A 25493-nucleotide genomic window follows, 5' to 3' on the forward strand; every position below is an offset into this window, starting at 1 on the left:
GACCCTAGAAGAGGACTCATCAAATTGCCTAAAGCACCAGCACAAGATCTCTTGCCCAGAAAAGCTCCACTTCAAATTATATTAATATTCCCAGGTGTTCTCTTCCTTTATCTTTACTATTGGAAGTCTCTCTTATTTGGAAGAAAAGTGGAATCCAGCATTGCTGTGCTCGTTGATTCTAATGCCATTTATAAAATGGCTCCTGGAATATGGAATCTAGATTTCTGGGATATTCCTTCATGCACTGTTGTTGAGGGACATTCCTAAGGCAAGAAATATCATTGTTAATATTGAAAAATCACAAAAATTCCTACTGAATTTAAAATAAAATTAAGGTAATTTACTGTAAATGAAATGTGCTATAAAAAACAAAGGAGAGGTGAGATTGACAGGGAAAATGAAGTTAGGGAAAAAAACAATCAACTCTCCCCTCAAAAAAGAGCACTTGTTATCCAACTACAATTTTTAAAAAATGACTCTAGTTATCCAACTGTCAAAAAAGTAAAAAACACAGACTAAGAATGAACTGGAGTCCTGAACAGACATAAGCCCAGCAAGGGTTTCAAAGAATAACAAGGGAAAAAAGTACATAGTTAATATTTGATAATTTTTTTTTTTGAGACAGAGTCCCACTCTGTCACCTAGGCTGGAGTGAAGTGGCACGATGTCGGTTCACTTCAACCTCCATCTCCTGGGTTCAAGTGATTATCTTGCCTCAGCCTCCTGAGTAGCTGGGACACAGCCATGCACCACCACGCCAGGCTAACTTTTTGTATTTTTAGTAGAGACGGGGTTTCACCATGTTGCCCAGGCTGGTCTTGAACTCCTGAGCTCAGGCAATCTGCCCGCCTTGGCCTCCCAAAGTGCTGGGATTACAGGTGTGAGCTACTGCACCCAGCCTAATATTTGATAATTAAATGAGAATCTAAGAGGGTCAAAACAATATTCTGGCAAGAAGTGGTAGTTTCTAATAAACAGCAAGCACAACACAGCCTTACCAGAGTACAAATGTACAGAGAAAGAATGTGACGTATTAACTAGACCTGACTCCAGAACCTTGTTGACTTGATAAACCAAGACCATTAAAAAAATGACAGAGCAGTGCCAGACTCAGGGAATACCTGCGTTAAGCAAGTGGAAGGAGATGGAAGGAAGTTGTTTTAATTGAAAGCATTTTGATAACAGTGAATGAAGGTCTTTGGGGAAGATACTAATTTATCTAGTATTTGTGGTGCCAGGTTTCTCTACCCCCCCCAATAAAACCTGAATAATTAATGGCAACAGATTAAACTCAGGAAGCTCTGGATTTTACTGGGAGAAGGAAAGAGAGGTAAGACATCTTTGCCTTTATCTTTCCATAGCTTACTACAGTGCCTGGCATATCATATGTATTTCAATACAAACAGGTATTCAATACATATTTCTTTAAGTAGTTAATTTATTACACAATAAAATATCAAAAATTGATAGCTGGTTGTCACAGCTAAAGAAGAAAGGTAATTTGAATACTATTGAAGAAATGGAGGTTTTCATCAGGGACAAAATAAATGTTTGTATATGATATGGTTTGGCTCTATGTCCCCACCCAACCCTCATCTCGAATTGTAATTCCCATGAGGGAGGGACCTGGTGGGAGATGGCCTTGCTAACACTTGGATGCAAATATTAGATTATTCAATAGGAGAGCCTTTTAATTCCTGTTAGGGATCATCTCCAAAAGCGCAAAATATGTGCTTTGAAAAAGTACAGCTAAAAATCTAGGAAACTGTATATAAAACAAACATAAGAATACTCTAAAAGATGGAGAGAAGAAGGCAGACTGGCTAGAGATATCAGGACTCAAGGAACAACACTGTGGTGATTTCCTTTTCTTTTTGTCTTTTACATGACTGGACTGAGTGCTGAAGAAGCCAGGATCCAGGAAATGTCAATGGCTACAGACCAAACAAAGCACCAAGAAAGAAAGCACCAAGGATTCCCTTGACCAAGAAAGACTTTCTCTAGCCAAAGGACCAGGAAAGGAGTAGCCTAGAAAAACAGTCAACTTTTAGATAATCCTTTGTAGAACCTTCAGACCATTTAATTCCTTGAATCTCCCCAAGGAATTGTTTGCCAGATACGTTATCCTTACAGTCACAACTGGGGAAACCACAAGGGAATGAAGTAATTTTTACAGGAGTTGAGGGAGCTTATCAAGATTGAGTTCCCAGGAGCTGCAAAGAAGCTATAAATTTTAATGTGAGGGAGTCCTTTGATCACTCTAGCTCTCACTGCACTAGATATACCCTGCCCAAGAATCATTCCATCCCTCACCCTTGTGCATCCCAGGGGGAAGGGCAACATTCTCCCCTTTTTGTATTTTCCATTCCCTCTGAGTGAGACTTGGAAACTAACATCCCTGCCTGAAAGCCCTGATATGAGCATCTGGTAAGTATAATGGGAAGTGAGCAGGCTTGGAGAAACAAAGAGAAAGCATGTCTTAAACAAGTTTAGGCTTCACTCAAGGTCAATAGGCATTGCCTAAAATATAGTAGGTACCTAATAACTACTCATGGGATGAATGAATGAACTGATTAATAGCAGCCAACTCTGTGAAGGTGTGAAATCCTAGATGCTGTGGTAGCTTAGTGAAGAGTGGGCTAGATTTCAAATCAAGAAGGCTTAATTCAGATTCTGGCTTTGCTAAATCTCTGTTTCAGCAAACTAATGAAGATATGTGATATATATATATTAGAGTTGTGAGGATTAACAAACTGAAAATATTTATTTAGTGTGGCATAGAGTACTTGATAGTGCTAACTCTTGTCTTTACATTTTTTATATCTTTGTAAAAAATATACAGTCATAGAATTTATTCAGCTGATTTCATGTACTTTAAATTGTTGTATCATGTTTCCAACAGAGAAAATATTGCTTTATGGAAAACTGAGAAAGAGGGGTAATGTCTTTACTCTCATCAGTACTGCCACTACCTTCCTGCACTAATGAGATCAATAAATATTCATGATTCTGCACCAAAAGTATTTCTATATACGTGTCTATACTCCTTTTTAATGTGCCCTATAAATTACTGAAAAGCTTTTTAATTCTTCCAGGATATTTGTTTTCCAGAGTAGCCCTTTATACATTCTCAATATTTGATAAGTTCTGCAACCTAATCATACAAAGAATTAGGATGAGATGATAATAGGCATGGGTGAGGAAAAAAAAAAAACCTGTAGTTGAAAAAGCTGAGTAAATGAAGCCTGAAATGCCAATGAGTATGAACTTGGCTCAAGGTTATGAACAAAAAGGAAGGTACTTGTGTCTTCAGAACTGAGATTAGAAAGAATCCAATTTGGTAGAGAAGAAAGTCAAAGTGCAAAGGTGGGAGGAAAAATAAATAAGTGAAAATCGCTTTAGATGGTCAAAGATATTAAGCAAGGAGTCATAGTTGAAGGAGCATTCTGTGACTCTTTTCCCTTTTTCTAAAAATCTACTTATTCTTCACTCCCTGCAGGCAGGTTTCCTCTATTATTCAGTCTACAGAGCATAAAGTGACCACAGCTCAAGTCTTTAAATTTCATGCCTCCACTGTTCAAGAGATAACCCCATTTTACTTGGCTATTCCCCATCTCCCTCAAAGTCCCCTGAGTGAAAGGGCAGAGACTTTTATGAAAGTAGGGAGAAGACTACAGGAGCTGTTTTCTGTTGGAAATCTGTCTTTTAAGCAGAAGTGAGGGATCCGCACACTAAAAGTGGTTACTGTCAAGGTAGAGAGGAATTCCACAACCTATATGCAAAATGGAAAAAGGTATTGGCACTTTGGGCTCCAGAGAACAAAGGGCTGACTGTCAAAAGCAGCTCTGACAGGATCAATGCCCTGACCTTAGCATCTCTTTCATTAAAATAGGCACTGGCAGAGCAGTAGTAATGAGTAGTCTAGATCAGAAAATCTCCATTCACCAGGGAGAGGGCAGAAAGTTCATTTGAAAACTTTCTGGGGACTCTAAATAGAAATTATGGAAAATAATAAAAGCAGAGATTTCTGTGGTACCCCACATGAGATATAAAGGTAAAGGAGGACACAGTGAGAAAAAAAACCTTCCAGAAATAACTTTCAATATTTTAATTCCTTTGCTTCCTGCAAAACTCATAGTTTGTCCTCCTCTTCGTCTATGTCCCCTTGATATTCCATAATGAAAATCCTGTCTCCTGCCATCTCCATAGTTGTTAAAGAACATTGATTAAACTAATACTATGTGGCTGGAGTTGTGCCAAGTGGTATGACACAACTATAACTCGTGTTTCCTGAAACTAGTCAGCCTGAAGACCAGGTATAAACAGGAGGCTGTTATTTTATCTACCATGATACGTACTGCAGCCTATGAAAAACTGCTTTAATTATTTCTGGGAGTTCCCAGGAAATTCCCACATGAGCTCCATATTCACCAGAGTCTAAAATGTCAAAGCCTTCCTCCATTTTGCATAGAAGTGTATAGAATGCCTCTCTTTCATTCTTTTATTTTCACGCTTTATTATTCAATGGAAAAGTCATCCAATGGAGTCCTAGAATTCTCACCACCAGACTCTCCAACCCTTTGGCTTAGACACATAACAGTGGGGCTGGATAGAGAAACAGTCATAGAATTGTATGTGGTGTTGTCTTGCATCCTTTGGCATGCAGCTCATTCTATCCAAAAAATCGGTCGGACTTCATAGGCAACTATACATCATTGTTCATAAAACTGGGTTTTCCTACATGACTATGAATAAGATTCAATACATGTGCTTTCCAAAACACTACAAGAAAGAAAGAATCATGAAAAAAAGCCAAAACAACTATATACTATATGGCCTAGGATAAAAATTATTATAAAATGTACATTGAGAGTACATATTTCAGAAGACATTTTGAGTCTTTAATAAGTATATTCATTCATTCATTCATTTATTCCACAAATACATACCGAGTACCCGCTGTATGCCAGACATTATTCTACACATGCAGTAATTTTTTTAAAAGACAAATTTTCTGTTCTTATGAACTTTACATTTTACTGATTACAAATTAAAACTTAAAAAATATATTTGTGGGGGAGGACAAGAAAATTTCAGATAAGGATTAGTGATATGAAGACAAAAACGGAGCAATGTTATAAAGAATGTCTTGAGGGAAGCTTTAGATAGGGTGGTCAGAGAATTCCAAAATGAGAAAAAACATGTAGACATAAAATTTCAGTGTGTCAGAAAATTCTAAGGGTTACAAATTAATCATAGCAAGAGATGGCTAGAGAGGTAAGAAAGAGATCTTGGGGCCAAGCATGGTGGTTCACGCCTGTAATCCCAACATTTTGGGAGGCCAAGGCAGGTGGATCACCTGAGGTCAGGAGTTCGAGACCAGCCTGGCCAATATGGAGAAATCGTGTCTCTATTAAAAATACAAAAATTAGCTGGGCATGGTGGCATGCACCTGTAGCAGGGGGAATCATGAACAACCTTGTATGCCATGATAAGGGATTTGGAATTTGGTTTGAAGGCAATTAAAAACTATTAGAATGTTTTAAGAAATAAAGTGGAGAAATTTTTGTTGTAGAAGGATAATTCTGGATTGTAAGGGAAAAATCTGTGGGAAGGAAAACCAATTAGAAATTCACTGCAATTTGTGGGGCAGGTGGCTCATGCCTGTAATCCCACCACTTTGGGAGGCTGAGGCAGGAGAAACACATGAGGCCAGGAGTTCCAGCCTGGCCAACGTGGCAAAACCCCATCTCTGCTAAAAATACAAAAATTAGCTGGGCGTGGTAGCACATGCCTGTAATCCCATCTACTTGGGAGGCTGAGGCAGGAGAATCGCTTGAACCCAGGAGGCCAAGGTTGCAGTAAGCAGAGATTGCACCACTGCACTCCAGCTTGGGTGACAGAACAAGACTCTGTCTCAAAAAAAGAAAAAGAAAAAAAGAAAGAAATTCATTGCAAGTATCTAGGTAAGAGATGGTGGTGAGAGTTTAACTTGATCACTCAGCCCACGAGTGATGAGGTCTGGTTTCAATGTAGGCTAACTTCAGAGTTCACATTCTCCAGCATCTTTTCTCACATTCTCCAGCATCTTTTCTCCCTTTTACAGAGTCCTCCGTTCTTCTGAAACTATCCCCTTTGTGTACACGAATGTCTTCTTAATTATTTTCCATGACAATATTTTTCCTCTACAACCTGATTCCAAGATTCTCAGGTCAAGAACTCTGTATTCTATTACTTTGTGTTTTCTGCAACTCCCAGAAATGCAAGACTCAAAGTAATAATACTTTATATACATGAACCCCTTCTTTGTAGTTATAGTTAAAATATTACGAAAATATTAAAAGAGAATTTTTTTTTTTTTTTGAGGCGGAGTCTTGCTCTTTCACCCATGCTGGAGTGCAGTGGCGCAATCTCGGCTCACTGCAGGCTCCGACCCCCGGGGTTCACGCCATTCTCCTGCCTCAGCCTCCCGCATAGCTGGGACTACAGGCGCCCGCCACCTCGCCCGGCTAATTTTTTGTATTTTTAGTACAGACGGGGTTTCACCGTGTTAGCCAGGATGGTCTCGATCTCCTGACCTCATGATCTGCCAAAGAGAATCTTTTAAATCTGCCTCCCTGTTTGACATACTTTTTCTCTGTGTTCTTCTTTAGTTTTATCTACATGTATTATGTAACTTAGGGTGTTACATAGCTTGTTAACTTATTTATAAATATTTTCCTATGTTGCTCACAGTTAAACTACTTTTGGAGGCTTAACTTTTTATACTTGTCAAGCAAATTAACATTTTTCTTTTGAATCTTGAATAAATAATATCATTTATTTTCATTTTATTAATCCTAAATGGTAGGTGTCTAACTGGTTTTCAAGCAGGTGGGGTTCATATAGTATTGGAAAAATATTTGGAAAAATTCTTCATTTAAATCTCATTTTATGACATAAAGTCATTTAGTATGTCAGACTCATTGATGCATTTCAACACACAGCAGTCAGACAGTCATATACAAAGCAGAACATGCAAGAGTTGGTAACAACATCACAAGTAGGAAAAGAATCTCTGCTTACTGAGGGGAGATATATACAGATTGCATGGACATCTTGGATAAGGCGAGGTTCCAGTAAGAGAGGATAGATATAAAGACAACTGATGAGGTAGGACATACCTAAGGTTCAGTGAGGTTTGAGAGACAGCATCAGAGAGAAGGTAGGATGGCCTAAAGAAAGAACATTTAGTAAGTGGTACTAGACTAGGTGAATATATAAAAAATAACAAGGAACATTTTTTTTACTGGCAAAAATATATCATCTTCTGGGTCTTCATGCAGATATATTCAAGCAATAGAAAAGAAAAATCAAACCAATATCTCTGAATTTCTCCTCCTGGGCTTCTCAAGTTGGCAACAACAGCAGGTTCTACTCTTTGCACTTTTCCTGTGCTCTATTTAACAGGGCTGTTTGGAAACTTACTCATCTTGCTGTCCATTGGCTCAGATCATTGCCTCCACACACCCATGTATTTCTTCCTTGCCAATCTGTCCTTGGTAGACCTCTGCCTTCCCTCAGCCACAGTCCCCAAGATGCTACTGAACATCCAAACCCAAACCCAAACCATCTCCTATCCTGGCTGCCTGGCTCAGATGTATTTCTGTATGATGTTTGCCAGTATGGACAATTTTCTTCTCACAGTGATGGCATATGACCGTTATGTGGCCATCTGTCACCCTTTACATTACTCCACCATTATGGCCCCACGCCTCTGTGCCTGTCTGGTAGCTGTACCTTGGGTCGTTGCCATTTTGAACCCTCTCTTGCACACTCTTATGATGGTCCATCTGCACTTCTGCTCTGATAATGTTATCCACCATTTCTTCTGTGATATCAACTCTCTCCTCCCTCTGTCCTGTTCTGACACCAGTCTTAATCAGTTGAGTGTTCTGGCTACGGTGGGGCTGATCTTTGTGGTACCTTCAGTGTGTATCCTGGTATCCTATATCCTCATTGTGATGAAAGTCCCTTCTGCCCAAGGAAAACTCAAGGCTTTCTCTACCTGTGGATCTCACCTTGCCTTGGTCATTCTTTTCTGTGGAGCAATCACAGGGGTCTATATGAGCCCATTATCCAATCACTCTACTGAAAAAGACTCAGCCGCATCAGTCATTTTTATGGTTGTAGTGCCTGTGTTGAATCCATTCACTTACAGTTTAAGAAACCATGAACTGAAGGGGACTTTAAAAAAGACCGGGCGCGGTGGCTCACGCTTGTAATCCCAGCACTTTGGGAGGCCGAGGCGGGCGGATCACGAGCTCAGGAGATCGAGACCACGGTGAAACCCCGTCTCTACTAAAAAATACAAAAAAAAAAAAAATTAGCCGGGCGTGGTGGCGGGCGCCTGTAGTCCCAGCTACTCGGAGAGGCTGAGGCAGAAGAATGGCGTGAACCCGGGAGGCGGAGCTTGCAGTGAGCCGAGATTGCGCCACTGCACTCCAGCCTGGGTGACAGAGCAAGACTCCGTCTCGAAAAAAAAAAAAAAAAAAAAAAAGACCCTAAGCCAAAGAAAAATCTTCTCCCAATGATTTATACAGGCTGAAAGGAGTTCAACAGGAGTCATATTTTAATATCACTTTCATTCTCATCATAATTGCAAAGCTGTTATTAAATATCTAATTAGACTTATTACTAACCTAAGTTTACTACGAACTCTAGGAATAACATAATCTTATTATTAATTTGAGCACCCTACGATATTATTGATGTGGGCAACTATTTATATATAAAGTCCCTAAAAATCACAATAAAAATATAAAATAAACATTTGAATGTATCACTAAGACATCACATACAGCTCAGATAAATATGTGAATATACCACAGGGAGCACAAAATGGAGCATTTTCCCAGAACTGCTCTCCTCCCAGAGTGGACTTGAGTAGGTAGCCATGTTGTTGTGCATAAAAAACATGGTAGAATAAAATTACTATGTAATGAAAGATTCGAATCATAGCTGCAATGTGAGGTCAAAGAGAGAGGATATTGGTGAGGGCTTACGAGGTCAAATACAGCCTCGGGAAAAAGACAACAGTTAATCTGGGTCCTCAAAATGGGTACGTTTTACATAGGAATGATGACAATATTCGAAACACACAAGGAAGGTTTGTGGGTAAGAGGTAGCATGGTATATTAGTGTGAATAAACAATCAAAAAAATTAACCTGAATGTAGTAGAGTCTATATTAGAGACTGATGAGAGTGAGGGATAGAGTTATTTCTCACTCTGATGTTTTGCACCTATGCACGTTTTATGATTATATTGTATATCTTTCCTATAATTTGTCTGTATTCCCATGTGTAAAAAGTGAAATTTACGTCTACATCTATATCTATACAAATCTTCATGCTAGTCTTCCAAGAATTGTCTGGCATGCTATTAATGTCATTTTAATGCTTAAAATTCTGCATTTGTCATTTACTCTGGACTATGCATAAAGTTATCTATATGTAGACTATATCTGTAATGAAAGCTTATGCCTTTGTGGCTTTTGATTTGGAGCTCATATCTGATTTAACTGGCTGTTTTCTGTGTCTACAATGTCGCCCAGAGCCCTGAAAAAGTGCATTTTTTCATATGCTATATATCCCAATTTTAAGTCACACAATCCAAAATATCTCTTCAAACTTGGTAAAAATATATTCAACCATTTTATATGATATAATAATTTACAGGGAGAAGCAGAGATTTAAAAGATAAAGAGTTGGGTAGTTGAAAAATTGCTGGAAGGGTTGGAGGACTAGACTGAGAGGCCCACAGCCAAAACAACATATAGAACCATCTCAGGGGCTGACCACCAAAGTTATTGTCACTGAACACTGGGCCTCACAGCTTGTGCCACTGACACTGCCTGCCCTGGATGTTGGATGCCTATGCTAGCTTGATGCCACTGCTGATCCATAAACTGGACATTTTTGCCACTGCCACCACTACTAGAGAGATTTTCCACTGCTTCTAGTTCTTTGTACCACCTATCCTTGATTCAAATTGCAGGAAGGCTGTATTTGATTAGTCAAACAGAACACATGCCCTTGCCCTAAGTACAAGGAAGACCAAGAAAGAGAATATCTCCAATTTTCATCTGTACTGAACACCATGCTGTGCCTCCCAGATCCCCTTTCAGGGCTGAAGAATGCATTTCTCCAGTTGCTGGGAGTGTTGTGGCTAGTAGCCTTTTCAGACAGTCCTCACTCTCAGCCCCTCTCCAGAAACTGCCCTCAGCTGGAAAGAACAACTTGGCCCAAGGTCATGACCCCACCGTAGGATAAGCTGCAACCAGATACTGGTCTCTTGAGGCAGTATAAAGTCCTAACCTCCTCAGGACAACTCTGAAAGACCATGTTAGTTCTATGGGAGCAGCCAAAGCTTTTGTTGTAATTGCATCACAGCCCACCTTCTCCCTTCTGCCCAATGCTGCTGCCTTTACTGTCTCACAGGTGTTCATCCTGAGATCACTACCTATAAACTTCCTGTGTGTCAACTGTAACAGCACCTATAATGAAACAGTTAAGACATTCTCTGAATATAATTCAGTAAAACTAAAAATTAATGACATAATCAGAAAGAGAAAGTCCCCCATTTGAAATGTTTTTAATTCTCTCCTAAGTATTGCTTCAAGAAGAAAATATAAACACTTAAGGATATCTGGAAAAATGACAACAATCAAAACACTACATAAGAGAAGTATGAGAAGAGCTACAGCAGTGTGCAAAGGGGAATTCATAGCCATAAGCACATAAAATATAGATTTTCTAATTAATTAAGGATCCAACTGAAAGGTTAGAAAAAGACAACAAAATAAACCAAAGGGATGCAGAAGAAATTAAGAGAAAATAAGAAATTAATGAATCAGAAAACAGAAAACTAAGTAAATAAATAAATCCAAGAGATTGATATTTTAAAAACAATTAAGAAAATAGAGAGGCTGGGTGCAGTGGCTCACGCCTGTAATCCCAGCACTTTGGGAGGCCGAGGCGGGTGGATCACGAGGTCGGGAGATTGAGACCATCCTGGCTAACACAGTGAAACCCTGTCTCTACTAAAAAAAAAATACAAAAATAATTAGCCAGGCGTGGTGGCGGGCGCCTGTAGTCCCAGCTACTTGGGAGACTGAGGCAGGAGAATGGCGTGAACCCGGGAGGCGGAGCTTGCAGTGAGCCGAGATGGCACCACTGCACTCCAGCCTGGGAGACAGAGCGAGACTCCATCTCAAAAAAAAAAAAAGAAAAGAAAATAGAGAAACTACTACCTAAACTAACAAAAAAAGAGCAGAGCACAAATATACACAACCATAAACAGAGGAAATATCTACAGAAACAGAAAATGTGAAGAAACATAAAACTAAGGTGCTTTACTACTTTAGTTTAAACTATGCAAAAAAGTTTGGAAATCTAAACAAAATAATTTTCTACGAAAACAAATTTATCAAAACCGACAGATACAAAATCTGGACAGACTGATTTCCATAGAATGCATAAACTTTTCAAAGGACTAACATCCAAAAAGAACCAAACCTGGAAGAGTTCATAAGGTATTTCTACCAAACCTTAAATAATTACCAGAACATTTTTTAAAACTTATAAAATGTATTCAAAATGAGCAATATTAATATCAAAATCTGGCAGAGATTAGGCAACATTGAACTAGACAAATCCCATTCATAATTACGAGGCCAAAAAAATACAAATATTAGCAAAAGGAATTCAGCAATGGAAAAAGGATCAATGGTCCATAAATGAAAGGCATTGTGGGGAGCACAACTATGGGCAGACATTTGGGACCAATTGCAACAAGCAAGAGCTGAAGTCACAGTGTTCCATGTAGCAGCTCAAACAATCATCCCCTAATGGAAATATGTAAGAGAATATTCTGGCCGGAGCCTAGTCAGTGATCACCTCTGAAGAAACAGATACAGCACACTGATACATCAGAAGAGAGGTCATAGGGGGCTGCATACTATGTGGAAACTAGCCCAACAAGTTGGCTTACCAGTGTCCAAACAACAGTAGAAAAGACAATAAAAAATTGTCCTATTTATTGCCAGGCCCATCGCCAGCAAGTGCCAATGACCACTAAAAACATAAAAAGAGGAGAGAAAGCCATTGACACATGGCAAATAGATTATACTGGCCCACTCCCTAAGAGAAGGGATACTGATATGCACTCACATCCATAGGCAATGTGAGTGGCCTTTTGCAAGCTTCTCCTTTGCTGTTATATCATTCCCACTGGCACCTGGAAATCCTTCCAAAATGTTTTCCTGGACTGGGGCCATCACACAGCCCATCTGCATGGCCAACCTAACTGCTGAGTGTTTGGTCTTATGCCCTTGAATAGTCATGTAGGAACTCCATGGTGGACTGAGCCACTACTGGGTAAAGACTGGATCTCTGTACAAACTTGCATAACTGGACAATACATATAAATACATACCCTAGATTTCTCTAACACCACACATGCAAATGTGAGTGATTGAGATATGACATTGAACAACTACAGACAAAATTCAAGTTTTTCCCTAAACATGTCCCATAGGAGGCAACCATCAAAGTGAAAACTGCCCTGAAGAGCACCAGGTTCTGGCAATGGAGATCATACTGGCAAATGTGGGATGGCTTTCTTTAGCTCATCCTTACAGCAAGGATGCTCTCTTGAGTTGCATAGATCTGTTGAGAACAACATAATTACTCTAAAGACATTCAGGTAATACCTAAGGTATTCTCCTAGTACCTAGGTTTCCTCCCAATTGCCCAATGCCAACACACCATTATCCTTAAGATCACAGATTGATGTGTCACACAGTCTTGTAAGACAGGAATATACTGAATTGCCCCAGATGGCACCCAGTGGCTCTCTGCTACTAACCTCTGGCCCTGGCTTCCCCTGGGGTGGCTTGGATGACTCCAGAATCTCTGGCACCATTCCTGTATCCCTCAATGAGTCCATCTGGAGAGGTCGGTGGAGTAGATCTGTTTTTTCTTGGTGGGATTACTTATTGACTATATTTGTGCCTCCAGGAGGTTCTTCCGATATCGTGTAGAAGCTGGAAGCCCTTCAGAGATTTGTCTCCACAGCTTTGAATGACACCAAACATGGTATGGAGGCCTTGAACACTGAAACAGCTGCAATGAAAAAAGTGGTCTACAAAACCAAATGGCCCTAGAGATGCTGACACCTGTGCAAGGGGGAACCTGCGCCCTTTACAAAAGTGAACATTGTGTGTATATTCCAAAGAAGCTGAAGTTAATCAATCCGTCCTTCACTCACGAAAGCAATTACAGCTTACTGAACACATACGGTATGCCTGGTGGTCTACACAGTCATGTTTTCCAGGATGGGGTCCTTGGTGGAAAGCTCTGCTAGGAAGCCTTTTGGAAAATGTGATTTTAGATCTTGTCAGGTGCACTTGTATTTACTATTAGTGTAGGTTTTGTTTGCAGTGTTTCATAAAGCCAGGGGAAAGAAATCGCCGATGATCCCACCCTTTCTGACCAGCTCAGGGAACATATAGGAAGAGACAGGCATGTGAGATTGTAAGAGCCAGTCAGGAAAATGGATTGCAGGATCTCTGACTGGAAATCACAGAGCCTTGACTATTCTGTGACTGCAAATCGGAGTGCCTTGACCTCTCTGTGACCTAGCCAGCTGCAGATTTTTCCCAGCATGCTTGAACCCAAACTTGGGTCTTGAACATTCCCAGGCACTGATAAAGGTATCTAAGTTGTCGCCGAAAACACTGAAAGAAACTAGCTCTGGCCCCAAGCCAAATTCTTTAAACCCTCATATAAACTCTATACTCTGACCCCCTCACTGCAGATGTATCTAGGTAGAACATCCCTTTTCTCTCACTATCCATGGGGAGGATTTCCGCAACACTATGTAAGTTCCCTTAATAAATGCTTTGGACTGAACACCTTGGCACAAGTGCTTTCTTTGGAATCTCAACCAGCCCCAACTAGGACGGTTTTGGGCACTCCCTCGTGTGAACTCCCCTGCCACCACTTTCAGGGACAAAATGGTTCATATCAAATAGAATCATCTTGTTAGAAAGCAAGAGAACAACAAATACAAAATTTGTGATAGTGTTTCCTCAGATGAGAGGTAGTACAGAGAGGGACTAGAAAAAGAGTAGTATTAAATCTAAGTTGTTGTCAATCTATAGTTCTTATAGACTAGGTAATGGATTAAAAAATGTTCACACTTTAAGGCCACGTATGGACCAATGACAGCCAGTGGTTATAATTAATACCATTTTGAATATCTGAGTTCCACTGGGGTAAGCGGATGAATCAAACAAGGCCTCAGAAGAAAAGTTGCCTGGGAATGCAGGAAAGTTTTGCAGAGGAGGTGAAGTTTCAGTTGCAACCCTGCTGTGTGGGCTTCAATTTCACCACCTGAGATTTAAATAGAGGCAGGAGTCACTCAGGCTAGAGTGCAGTGGTGCAATCACAGCTCACCATTGCAGCCACCACCTCCTGGGCTCAGGCGATCCTCCTGCCTCAGCCTCCTGAGTAGCTGGGAGTACAGGTGCACTCTACAACCCCCAGCTAATTTTTTTTTTTTTTAATTTTTGTAGAGACGAGGTCCCAGCTATGTTGCCCAGGCTGGTTTCCAACTCCTGAGTTCAATTAATCCTCCTGCCTTTGCCTCGCAAAGCGGGAAATTAGAAAAGTGAGCCAACACGCCCGGCCCACTAGTGTTAAAAAATAAAAACAAAAGCAATAATCCCACAGATAGAGCCAGGGAGGGCTATGAAGAGACACTTCTCAGGCTTGTATGCCTCATAAGAAAACTATCACATATGACTGCAAAACCCACCTTACACCAAAAATACTTCTGCAAGGACATCTGCCCAGCAACTGTTTGTCTAACCTCAGACTGGTGTCATCCTTGTTACCGATCTTTGTAGCCAAGGATAATTATTTCAAAACAATTACATAATCCTCCCCATTCTTCCTTTAAAAACCTTTGTCTTCCTTTACCTTCCTGAATAGAAACATAGTTTACTCTGGCACGTCTATTTTTATTGCAATTTCCTATTCCCGAATAAACTTTTTTTTTTTTTTCTTTTTGAGATGGATTCTTGCTCTGTCGCCCAGGCTGGAGTGCAATGGCATGATCTCAGCTCACTGTAACCTTCACCTCCTGGGTTCAAGCGATTCTCCTGTCTCAGCCTCCCAAGTAGCTGGGACTACAGGCGTCCACCACCACACCCAGCTACTCTTTATATTTTTAGTAGAGACGGGGATTCACCATGTTGGCCAGGCTGGCCTTGAACTCCTTGTTAAATACAGTGAGTTCTAAATTTCTCTTCAAAGAATCAGTACGTCAGTATGTTCAGTTCTTTGTTCTCCACTTTAAAGTTTAACTTCTTCCGTTTTCCTCGTCTCCTTGCCTCTAGTTTCAGTAAACAACCTTTTCCACCAGTTCTAATCAGTAGTTAACATCTATTCCCCTGGTGACCTGCTGCGTCCTGAGTCACCTGCTCTGACCTGAGTCACCTTTAGCCACCTGTTCCGTAACCGTCCTTCCCACTGAAACTGCTCACCCTACCACTCCGGCTCATACCCCTGCTCTCTTTAAAATAGCCAATCGGAATTAACTTAGACTGTGAGGTCCAACCCTAGCCAGTAGGGGAACGACACAGCACTAGGGACTACCTGCGTCAGGGATAAGAACCCCTTCCCCTCCCTTGTTCAGGTGTGCTCTCGCCATTGCTCCATCCGTGAGACGCACCCTTCTATAGAAGTAAATTGCTTTGCTGAGAAAATTTGTGCTCGAGTGTGTATTTTTTCTTCTTCTGAGACTGAGTCTCACTCTGTCACCCAAGCTGGAGTGCAGTGGCGCGGTCTCGGCTCACTGCAAGCTCCGCCTCCCGGGTTCAAGCGATTCTCCTGCCTCAGCCTCCCGAGCAGCTGGGACTACAAGTGCGTGCCACCACGCCCGGCAATGTTTTTTTTTTTTTTTTTTGTATTTTTAGTAGACACAGGGTGTCACCGCGTAAGCCAGGATAGTCTCGATCTCCTGACGTCGTGATCCGCCCGCCTCGGCCTCCCAAAGTGCTGGGACTACAGGCGTGAGACACCGCGCCCGGCCAACCTCATTTTCTTTTCGGGAGTCCCCTCTGTTATTTAGCGAGACACACTACTACAATGGAGAAAAAAGATACCCCCTCCTTCAAGCCGTGAGAACTTCAGGACTTTGGCGAAAAGTCTGCGCCTTAAGAGACCCAGGAAGGATTCTTGGAATCGTAGTCCACAGGCATCCCGTCTTCTGCGCAAACTCACAAGTCCCTGTGGACGGAATCCTTGAAGTGTAGCGCCGCTCAGTCCTTCCACCGGAAGTGTCCGATCGGAATCAGCCCTGTCCGAGAGGTGAGTCCGGGTTTGGGGACCCAGATGTCCAGCCCCATGTCCCCCTCCAAACATCCAGTCCCTCTCATATCGCCTTTGAAATTAGCAGCCTCTGGGTGAGCAGACCTTGGCCCTCAGAGGAATCCCGGAGAAAGGTGGAACCAGCTTCGGCGTTGGGAGGGCAGGCGCGCTTACGTATTGAGGGTTTGGCGGTCTCCATAGTTACCTCCGCCGCGCGTGACGTCATAGTGGAGCGCTGAGAGGGCGTGGTGGCGTGGGGTGGGGGCTGTCCTGCTGATCCTGAATTTGGGGTCACTGGTAAGAGGAGTTGCCCATTCCAGCCAGGTGGAACGGGGAGTGCCAAATGTCTCGGATCTGCCATTGTCTGCCAAAAGAAACTACTGCGAGGACCACCCCCAATCCCCTGCTTCCCTTGAGAAGAGTAACCGCCCTTTTGTAGGACACTTGGGGACAACCCCGGCTTGTCCTGAAATTTATTGACACGGTAAATAGTATTTCCTCTGTGCCGAGGATGCAGTGAAGCCAACACTGACCCCCTGCCCTTGAGAAACACAAGGTACTATGGGAGCCTTTACCAGCATTCCCCTTGAAGCCTCTGTTCTGCTTTGTGGTCTCTACCGGATTTCCCCTGACTGTCTCCCTCTCCACCAACAAAACTCTCACCCGTCTTCGCCTCCCCCAACATGCCCACCAAGGCATGTTCATCCATCAGGAGCCCTGCTCTTTAACCTCTAAGTTTCTCATCATAATTAATTACTCGTTCCTGTCTGCTCTCCTAGCGTTTGTTCACACATCTGCTTACGCATTTTTGTAAGTCCTCCTAACACAATATTATAAGGCACTAGATGCTCAATAAATATTTATTAGTTTAAAGCTACTAACTTTAGGCGGACTCGGTTTTAAGTAGATGAGAAGTGATAAAACACCTGGAGATAGGACTGTCAGCTGAGATAACATGTCGTAGAACCAGCTGCTCAGCATAACTGAAGTTTCATTCAGATTTTATGGGCCTACTTCACACCCGTCTTACTATGGTAAATGAGATCATGCTCATTAAGCATTAGGACACTACTTGGTTAGCGCATCTAGGAAACATAACAAGAAACATCAAAGGAATGGCCCAGTAAAGTATAAGGGATTGAGACTCTCTGGTTAATATACCATGGAACTAACCGCCCTTTTTTTTTCTTTATCACTGATAATTTTTGTTCTTACTTATACTCACTCAAATTGTTTTCCAAGGTTCAGTCTGAACCTTGTGATATTTATTTCATACTCTTGGAGAATTAATACTGATACATATCTTCAACTACCCTTTTCATGAATCTTGTCTGCCGAGACAAGCTCGGTCGTGGAGACCCTAACCCAGCGGCGCTAGAGGAATTAAAGACACACACACAGAAATATAGAGTGTGGAGTGGGAAATGAGGGGTCTCACAGCCTTCAGAGCTGAGAGCCTTGAACAGAGATTTACTCACTTATTTACTGACAGCCAGCCAGTCATAAGATTTACTGAAAGTATTCCTTACGGGAAATAAAGGGATGGGCCAAAATAAAGGGATGGTCTCTGGCTAGTTATCTGCAGCATGAACATTTCCTTAAGGCACAGATCGCTCATGCTATTGTTTGTGGTTTAAGAACGCCTTAAGCCGTTTTCTGCCCTGGGTGGGCCAGGTGTTCTTTGCCCTCATTCCGGTAAACTGAATCTTCCAGCGTGGGCATCAAGGCCATCATGAGCATGTCACAGTGCTGCAGAGATTTTGTTCATGGCCAGTTTTGGGGCCAGTTTATGGCCAGATTTGGGGGCCTGTTCCCAACACTTGTCGAAATCTGTCTTCCCATTCCAAGTTTTCTTTTTTTGAGTGAGTTGCTTGTGACCAGCTGAGTGCAGTGGCGATTGTACTGCAAGCTCCGTTCACATTCTTGTCAGTCCTGCTGGATCGGGAAAGTATTTTTATAAGACTTTCACTGTGTAGATGTCTCGATCTCTATCTGATCCCCCCTTCCTCCAAAGTGCTGGATTACAGCTTGACCCCCGCCCATTTTTTTTTTTATTTTTTTTTTTTTTTCCAGGTAGATGTCTTATTATCATCTTAAATACAGATTATCCAAAACAGAAGTCATCTGAAACTTTCCTGATTTTTCCTTTCAATCACAAATATGAAGCCTTAAGAACAATTAATAATGCATGATCCTTAACCTCATGGAACAGCAATCAGTTGATGAAAAAACAGCCAAACAACTAAAAATAATACAAGGACTTATATATTCATATATGTATGTGTTAGGAATTGTAAGAACTCAGACTAGAGTTGAGCAATTTCTTAACAGAGGCAGTAGAATTCTTAGTCACTCCAGCCATCACACCCTGCAAGCTGATCTCACCGTCAGCCTGCTGCTCATTCCCACTTCCTCAACTCTGTTCCTTTCCTTTCCTTTCTGAATCTTTCTCATTCTTTATTGTCCAATTTAAGCCACATGTTAAATAGAGTGAGTTCTAAGATTCTCTTCAAAGAATCAGTATGTCAGTATGTTCAGTTCTTTGTTCTCCACTTTAAAGTTTAACCTCGTCTCCTTGCCCCTAGTTTCAGTAAACAACCTTTTCCACCAGTTCCAATCAGTAGTTCACATCTATTCCCCTGGTCACCTGCTCTGTCCTGAGTCACCCCTGGTCACCTGCTGTGACCTGCATCACCTTTAGTCGCCTGTTCTGTAACTGTCCTTCCCACTGAAACTGCTCACCCCACCACTCTGGTTCATACCCCTGCTTTCTTTAAAATAGCCAGTCAGAATTAGCTTAGACTGTGCAGTCCAACCCTAGCCAATAGGGGAACAACACAGCAGTAGGGGCTACCTGCGTCAGAGATAAGAACCCCTTCCCCTCCCTTGATCAGGTGTGCACTCGCCGTTGCTCCATCTGCGAGATGCACCTTTGTATAGAAGCAAAATTGCCTTGATGAAAAAATTCATGTTCAAGTGCTATTTCTTTTGCTGCACCGAAAATTTATTTCTAACACCCACCACCTCTAGGAAATACCTTCTACCATTCACAGTCTCTTCCCACCTCAGGACAGTTAGAACATTCAGTATCTCCACCGTAAACTCATTTTATACTTCAACATTCAACATTTAACAAACATGTATGATGTATATGTCATGTGAAATGTTTTCTCATTTAAATCTTTTGTATCCATGTTTTATAATTTTTTCCCAACTAGTTCTTCCTGCTGAATTTATTTCTTTCTCTCCTGCATCCTAGTCAAATCTTTTCTATTCTTCAAACTCAAAGACTTTTTGTTTAATCCATTAAGCTGTATATTAGAATACAGATTTTCCAGGCATATGCCATACTGACCAAGTAACCATCTCTAGGAGCAGGGCCCAACTCAGCATCTCCAGAGGTAAGGCCCAAGAACCTGTTTCTACCAAAGATCCCATATGATGATTAGGCAGCAAGCCCAGTGTCATATTCAGACTTTCTTGTAAGCCATTGCTGTACAACTTCTAGCCCAATGCTTTGCTTGTGATGAGATTCTTAATAAAATGTATGTTATTGCATCAGTCAGTAGTCAACTTAGTGAAATGTTTAATAAAAGAACCTCAGGCCAGCCACAGTGGCTCACACCTGTAATCCCAGCAGTTTAGGAGGCTGAGATGGGCAGTGGGCAGATCACAAGGTCAGGAGTTTGAGACCAGCTTGGCCAACATGGTAAAACCCCATCTCTACTAAAAATACAAAAAATTAGCCAGGTGTGGTGGTGTGCATCTGAAATCCTAGCTACTCAGGAGGCTGAGGAAGGAGAATCACTTGAACCTGGGAGGCGGAGGTTGCAGTGAGCCGAGATCATGCCATTGCACTCCAGCCTGGGTGATAGAGTAAGACTCCCTCTCAAAAAACAAAAAAAAAGAACCTCATACTTGCATAAATACAGTGGCCTCTATCTTTTCATATTACCATCCACCCTAGAAATGAAGAACATATTCATCTCCACAGTGTTCAGCAGGTCATTCTGCTCAGAAGAATTGACTCCTCTTCAGTGACTCCTCAGTGCCTAAAAGATAAACTCCAAATTCATGAACTTGACAGTGGATGTTTTCTACAGTAACATCTCCAAGCTTTGCCTCTATAATTTTCTTATACAAACCTACTAAACGTTTTGCTTTCCCTCTTCTGTATTCCTACCCTTACCCAATTTTTCAGACTGTTTCTCTGTTTGTAATTTCCTATTTCTTTCTCTCCTGCCTGCTAGTCAAATCTTTTCTATTCTTCAGAATTTCATGTTTTCATTAAGCTTCCCTTGACCATTGCAACCATCTGCACTTTTCTCATCTCCTACTTTATGAAGCACTTCTACCGTTTTTCTTTTTTCATCCTTATTTTCTCTGTGACTTTTAAAATTTAATAACATGTACCTTGTTAATATTTAGCATTACATTTAAGTTTATTGTTTCTAATTTATCTTATTTTTAAATTTAAAAATTAAGCTATCTTGAAGTAGAAATCATTAACAGTTATATTCTAGAAACCAAGTATGTCAGTGCTTTTGCATACAATAAATGCCCAGTAAATTTTTGTGTAATGGAGAATGACGATTTTTATTATGTGGTCTTTCATCTTCTTAGTAATAGTAATTTTTGATCCCTCAGGAGGACTCTTGAAACTAAAGAAGACCCTTTCCAAAGCAGTTCTGATAATATATTCTATTCACAGATGGCTACAGAATCAAAGAAAGCTGCAGCCCAGAACTCTCCAGAGGATGAAGGACTTCTGATAGTGAAGATAGAAGAGGAAGAATTTATCCATAGGCAGGACGCTTGCTTACAGAGAAGTGAACTCCTTAAGCAGGAGCTCTGCAGGCAGATTTTTAGGCAGTTCTGCTACCAGGATTCTCCTGGACCTCGTGAGGCACTGAGCCGGCTCCGGGAGCTCTGCTGTCAGTGGCTGAAGCCAGAGATCCATACCAAGGAACAGATTCTGGAACTGCTGGTGCTAGAGCAGTTCCTGACCATCCTGCCGGGAGATTTGCAGGCCTGGGTGCATGAACATTACCCAGAGAGTGGAGAGGAGGCAGTGACCATACTGGAAGATTTGGAGAGAGGCACTGATAAAGCAGTACTCCAGGTACACAGGGGATGGGAGATCTAAGACCTCCATAATGGATAAAGTCCCACAGGGGGAGGAGAGGCCCGAGATTGCATATCTAGCTTGCAGGAGCTGTTGGTTCAGTGTGCATTTATGTCTCCTTTCCTGTCTGTTTGATTCCACACTACATTTTACAATTGACTCAGACTCGATTCTTCCTTCCCCAGTTTTGCATTTCTATGGGAGTTTCTCTTTGTTGTTAGAAGATGTTTAACACAGGGATTCTTTTATAAGCCCAAATGTACTTTATTTTTCTCAGATTCAAGCCCGTGAACATGGACAAGAAATATTCCAGAAAAAAGTGTCACCTCCTGGACCAGCACTTAGTGTCCAGTTACAACCAGTGGAAACCAAGGCCCATTTTGATTCATCAGAACCCCAGATCCTATGGGACTGTGGTAAGGGGCAGAATGCCATACAGTGCACATCACTAAAGAAACAGGGGAATGAATCTCTCTCCACAAACTAGTCTTGGTAACTATAGGTGGTCCTTTCCTTTATTACCCAGTGAAAAGAGAGAACTTGTGGCCAGGTGCGGTGGCTCACACCTGTAATCCCAGCACTTTGGGAGGCCAAGGCAGGTGGATCACGAGGTCAGGAGATCAAGACCATCCTGGCTAACATGGTGAAACCCCATCTCTACTAAAAATACAAAAAATTAGCCGTAGCACCTGTAGTCCCAGCTACTTGGGAGGCTGAGGCAGGAGAATGGCCTGAACCTGGAAGGTGGAGCTTGCAGTGAGCCGAGATCGCGCCACTGCACTCCAGCCTGGGCAACAGAGCGAGACTCCATCTCATAAAGGAAAAAAAAAAAGAGAGAGAGAGAGAACTTGTTTTCCTGTGAGTCTTTGGCCAATTGTGGGGGAAAAGATAATTTTGTTCCTTATCCAGAATATTTCCAAAACACAGAACATTTTTATGATAAGACCAAATTAAAGGAAATAAAAGTGAATGAGTTGAGAAAATATCATGAAAAGAGAAAAAAAGGAAAAGAAAAAGAAATACATGGACAGAAGCAAAACATGTTCATAGAGAAGTACATATAATGATCAAGAGAAAGAGATACATGATGATATACTGAGAAATAGTATATAATTCACAAGTAACATAGACCGTGATCCATATTTTTCCTCTTATGCTCTTGGTCTTATAAAGCTCTTTTACACTTTTTTAGAAAGTTAGCTATACTTCTAGAGACTACTTCCACAGAATACTCATCTCTGTTCTAAAACTCATCTATTTAAAAGATTCATAGATGCAGTATCACTTAAGGTGTGAATTGTTCCTATAGTAAACCCAAGAATAACTTACCGTTAATTTTTTGGTTTGTTTGTTTGTTTTGTTTTGTTTTTTCTGACACAGAGTCTTGCTCTGTCACCCAGGCTGGAGTGCAGTGGCGTGATCTCGGCTCACTGCAAGCTCCGCCTCCTGGGTTCAAGCAATTATCCTGCCTCAGCCTCCCGAGTAGCTGGAATTACATGTGCCTGCCACCATGCCTGGCTAATTTTTGTATTTTTAGTAGAGACAGGGTTTCACCATGTTGGCCAGGCTGGTCTCAAACTCCTGACCTCGTGATCCACCCGCCTTGGCCTCCCAGAGTGCTGGGATTACAGACATGAGCCACAGCGCCTGGCCACCATTAATTTTTAAGAAATTTCTACATATTCTGCCTTCAGGTTTGTTCTGGAAACATCTCCATCTATCCTATACAAAACTGTAAATTTCCCTCACCCCACGAACAGCATTCCCTAACCCTCTTTCCTGCCCTAGCGTATTGTAGACAAAGGACACCTTATAAAAAGAAGGGCAGTTCAATTCCAGCACAGTATAGAGTTGTGAGCCAAAAGGTGGGATTTGTGAAGACTGGATCATAAATGGATCTTGGAAACCAGGCTTGGGAATTTAGACTTGTAACAAAAAAAGAGAGAGAGAGATTCAAGGTTTTTGAGTAGGGTATGAAAGGATGGCAGTGTTTAGTGACCATTAGTCTAGTAAGGATCTTTAGGATAACTAGGAAGAAGAAAAGTGCAGAGTCAGAACAGCAAGGAGGCAGTTAAAGTCTAGATAGGAAATGGTAAGGTTCGAGACTATGGTGATGGTAGCAGAAATGTAAAGGAAGGGATTTATACAAGGGACACTTAGTGGACAGTGATGACAGAATTTAGAAGACTGATTAACCATGGAATATGAGGAAGAAATAGACAATAGGTGGATGGAAGTTTTCTCACACATACTTCACAGTCACCTATTAGAGCTTTACTTTTCTCTCTTATGATCTCATGTGCTTTCTTTGAGGTAGTGCCTCCATTTTCCCTCTAGAAATGTATCATAAACCCAAGGTTCCCAAGATCCACTTCAGTCAACATTGTAGAGTTCCTTGTCCGTACTCTATCTCCCCCTATCTCTTGAGTTCTTGCTGATAACAATCCTCTTCCCAATCTTTTCTAATATATATGCTTCACATGTCTGATTCCTCTCTCTGCCAACCACTGCAGGCATTACTTGCTCTTACCAATGTTTCTTTCATTCCTATCTTCGTCTTTCATTCTATCATTCGTCTCATGTGAAAGGTCATATATTAAAGTAGGCATATCAATATGTAACTATCTTGAGCATGCTACAAAATTTTCTTTTCGTCTAGTGCAGCAAACAGGTAATATTTCCCTCTTTCTTTTTTATTTTAGATAATGAGAGTGAAAACAGTAGATCCATGCCAAAGCTGGAAATTTTTGAAAAAATGGAATCACAGAGAATTATATCTGGAAGAATCTCAGGATACACATCGGAAGCATCTGGTGAATCTCAAGACATCTGTAAGTCTGCAGGCAGGGCAAAGAGGCAATGGGAAAAAGAATCAGGGGAGTCTCAGAGACTATCATCTGCCCACAATGAAGGTTTTGGTAAAATCCTCACCCACAAAAATGCAGTCAGAGGTGAAATAATAAGCCATGATGGATGTGAGAGGAGATTAAATCTGAACTCAAATGAATTCACACACCAGAAATCTTGTAAACATGGTACCTGTGACCAGAGCTTCAAATGGAACTCAGATTTTATTAACCATCAAATAATTTATGCTGGAGAAAAAAATCACCAATATGGAAAATCTTTCAAGAGCCCAAAACTTGCTAAACATGCAGCAGTTTTCAGTGAAGATAAAACTCATCAGTGTAATGAATGTGGAAAAGCTTTCAGGCACAGCTCAAAACTTGCTAGGCATCAGAGAATCCACACTGGAGAGAGACGCTATGAATGTAATGAATGTGGGAAAAGCTTTGCAGAGAGCTCAGATCTTACTAGACATCGGCGAATTCACACTGGGGAAAGACCCTTTGGTTGCAAAGAATGTGGGAGAGCATTCAACCTGAACTCACATCTTATCAGGCATCAGAGAATTCACACTAGAGAGAAACCCTACAAGTGTAGTGAATGTGGGAAAACCTTCCGAGTGAGCTCACATCTTATTCGACACTTTAGAATTCACACTGGAGAAAAACCCTATGAATGCAGTGAGTGTGGAAGAGCCTTCAGTCAGAGCTCAAACCTTAGTCAACACCAGAGAATTCACATGAGGGAAAACCTATTAATGTAAGGAACTTAAATTTGTATGTAAATGCTGAGGAAATGGCACAATATGAAAAATATTAAATAAAAAATAAATATTGGGCAAGATGGAAGACTGAAAGACCAGTTTCTGGTGTTCATCTGTGTTTATGTGCTTTCTGTGAGAATGGGGATGTACCCCTTCCTTCATTGACTACTAAAGTCAAACCAAAAGAGCTACATTTAGGGGGCTAATAAATAGGGTAGTCTATGGCAGTGCAATGTAGAGAAATAGAGACTGTCTGGGGAAATAATCATGATTACAGTGTGGGAAGAAAAGGAAGATTTAGGTTAAGAGACTGATAATCAGTCCTAGTTTATTTTCCTAGT

The 25493-nt window shown here is 41.3% G+C and overlaps 2 protein-coding genes across 2 annotated transcripts; both read left to right on the forward strand.

The window, feature by feature from the left end:
• The first annotated feature begins 7114 nt into the window (after window positions 1-7114).
• LOC115832345 (olfactory receptor 1F12) lies at window positions 7115-8315 on the forward strand. The gene has a single exon (XM_030802774.1). It carries the CDS (start codon window positions 7512-7514, stop codon window positions 8262-8264), a length of 753 nt encoding a protein of 250 aa, XP_030658634.1. The 5' UTR covers window positions 7115-7511; the 3' UTR covers window positions 8265-8315.
• A 7699-nt stretch (window positions 8316-16014) lies between these two features.
• On the forward strand, window positions 16015-25245 carry ZNF165 (zinc finger protein 165). Its single transcript, XM_003271975.4, has 4 exons — window positions 16015-16973; window positions 21129-21539; window positions 21820-21958; window positions 24245-25245. Exons 2-4 carry the CDS (start codon window positions 21129-21131, stop codon window positions 25150-25152), a joined length of 1458 nt encoding a protein of 485 aa, XP_003272023.2. The 5' UTR covers window positions 16015-16973; the 3' UTR covers window positions 25153-25245.
• Window positions 25246-25493: the final 248 nt, after the last annotated feature.

The sequence above is a fragment of the Nomascus leucogenys genome, chromosome 22a, assembly GCF_006542625.1.
Source record: "Nomascus leucogenys isolate Asia chromosome 22a, Asia_NLE_v1, whole genome shotgun sequence".
NCBI classification, from domain to species: domain Eukaryota; kingdom Metazoa; phylum Chordata; class Mammalia; order Primates; family Hylobatidae; genus Nomascus; species Nomascus leucogenys.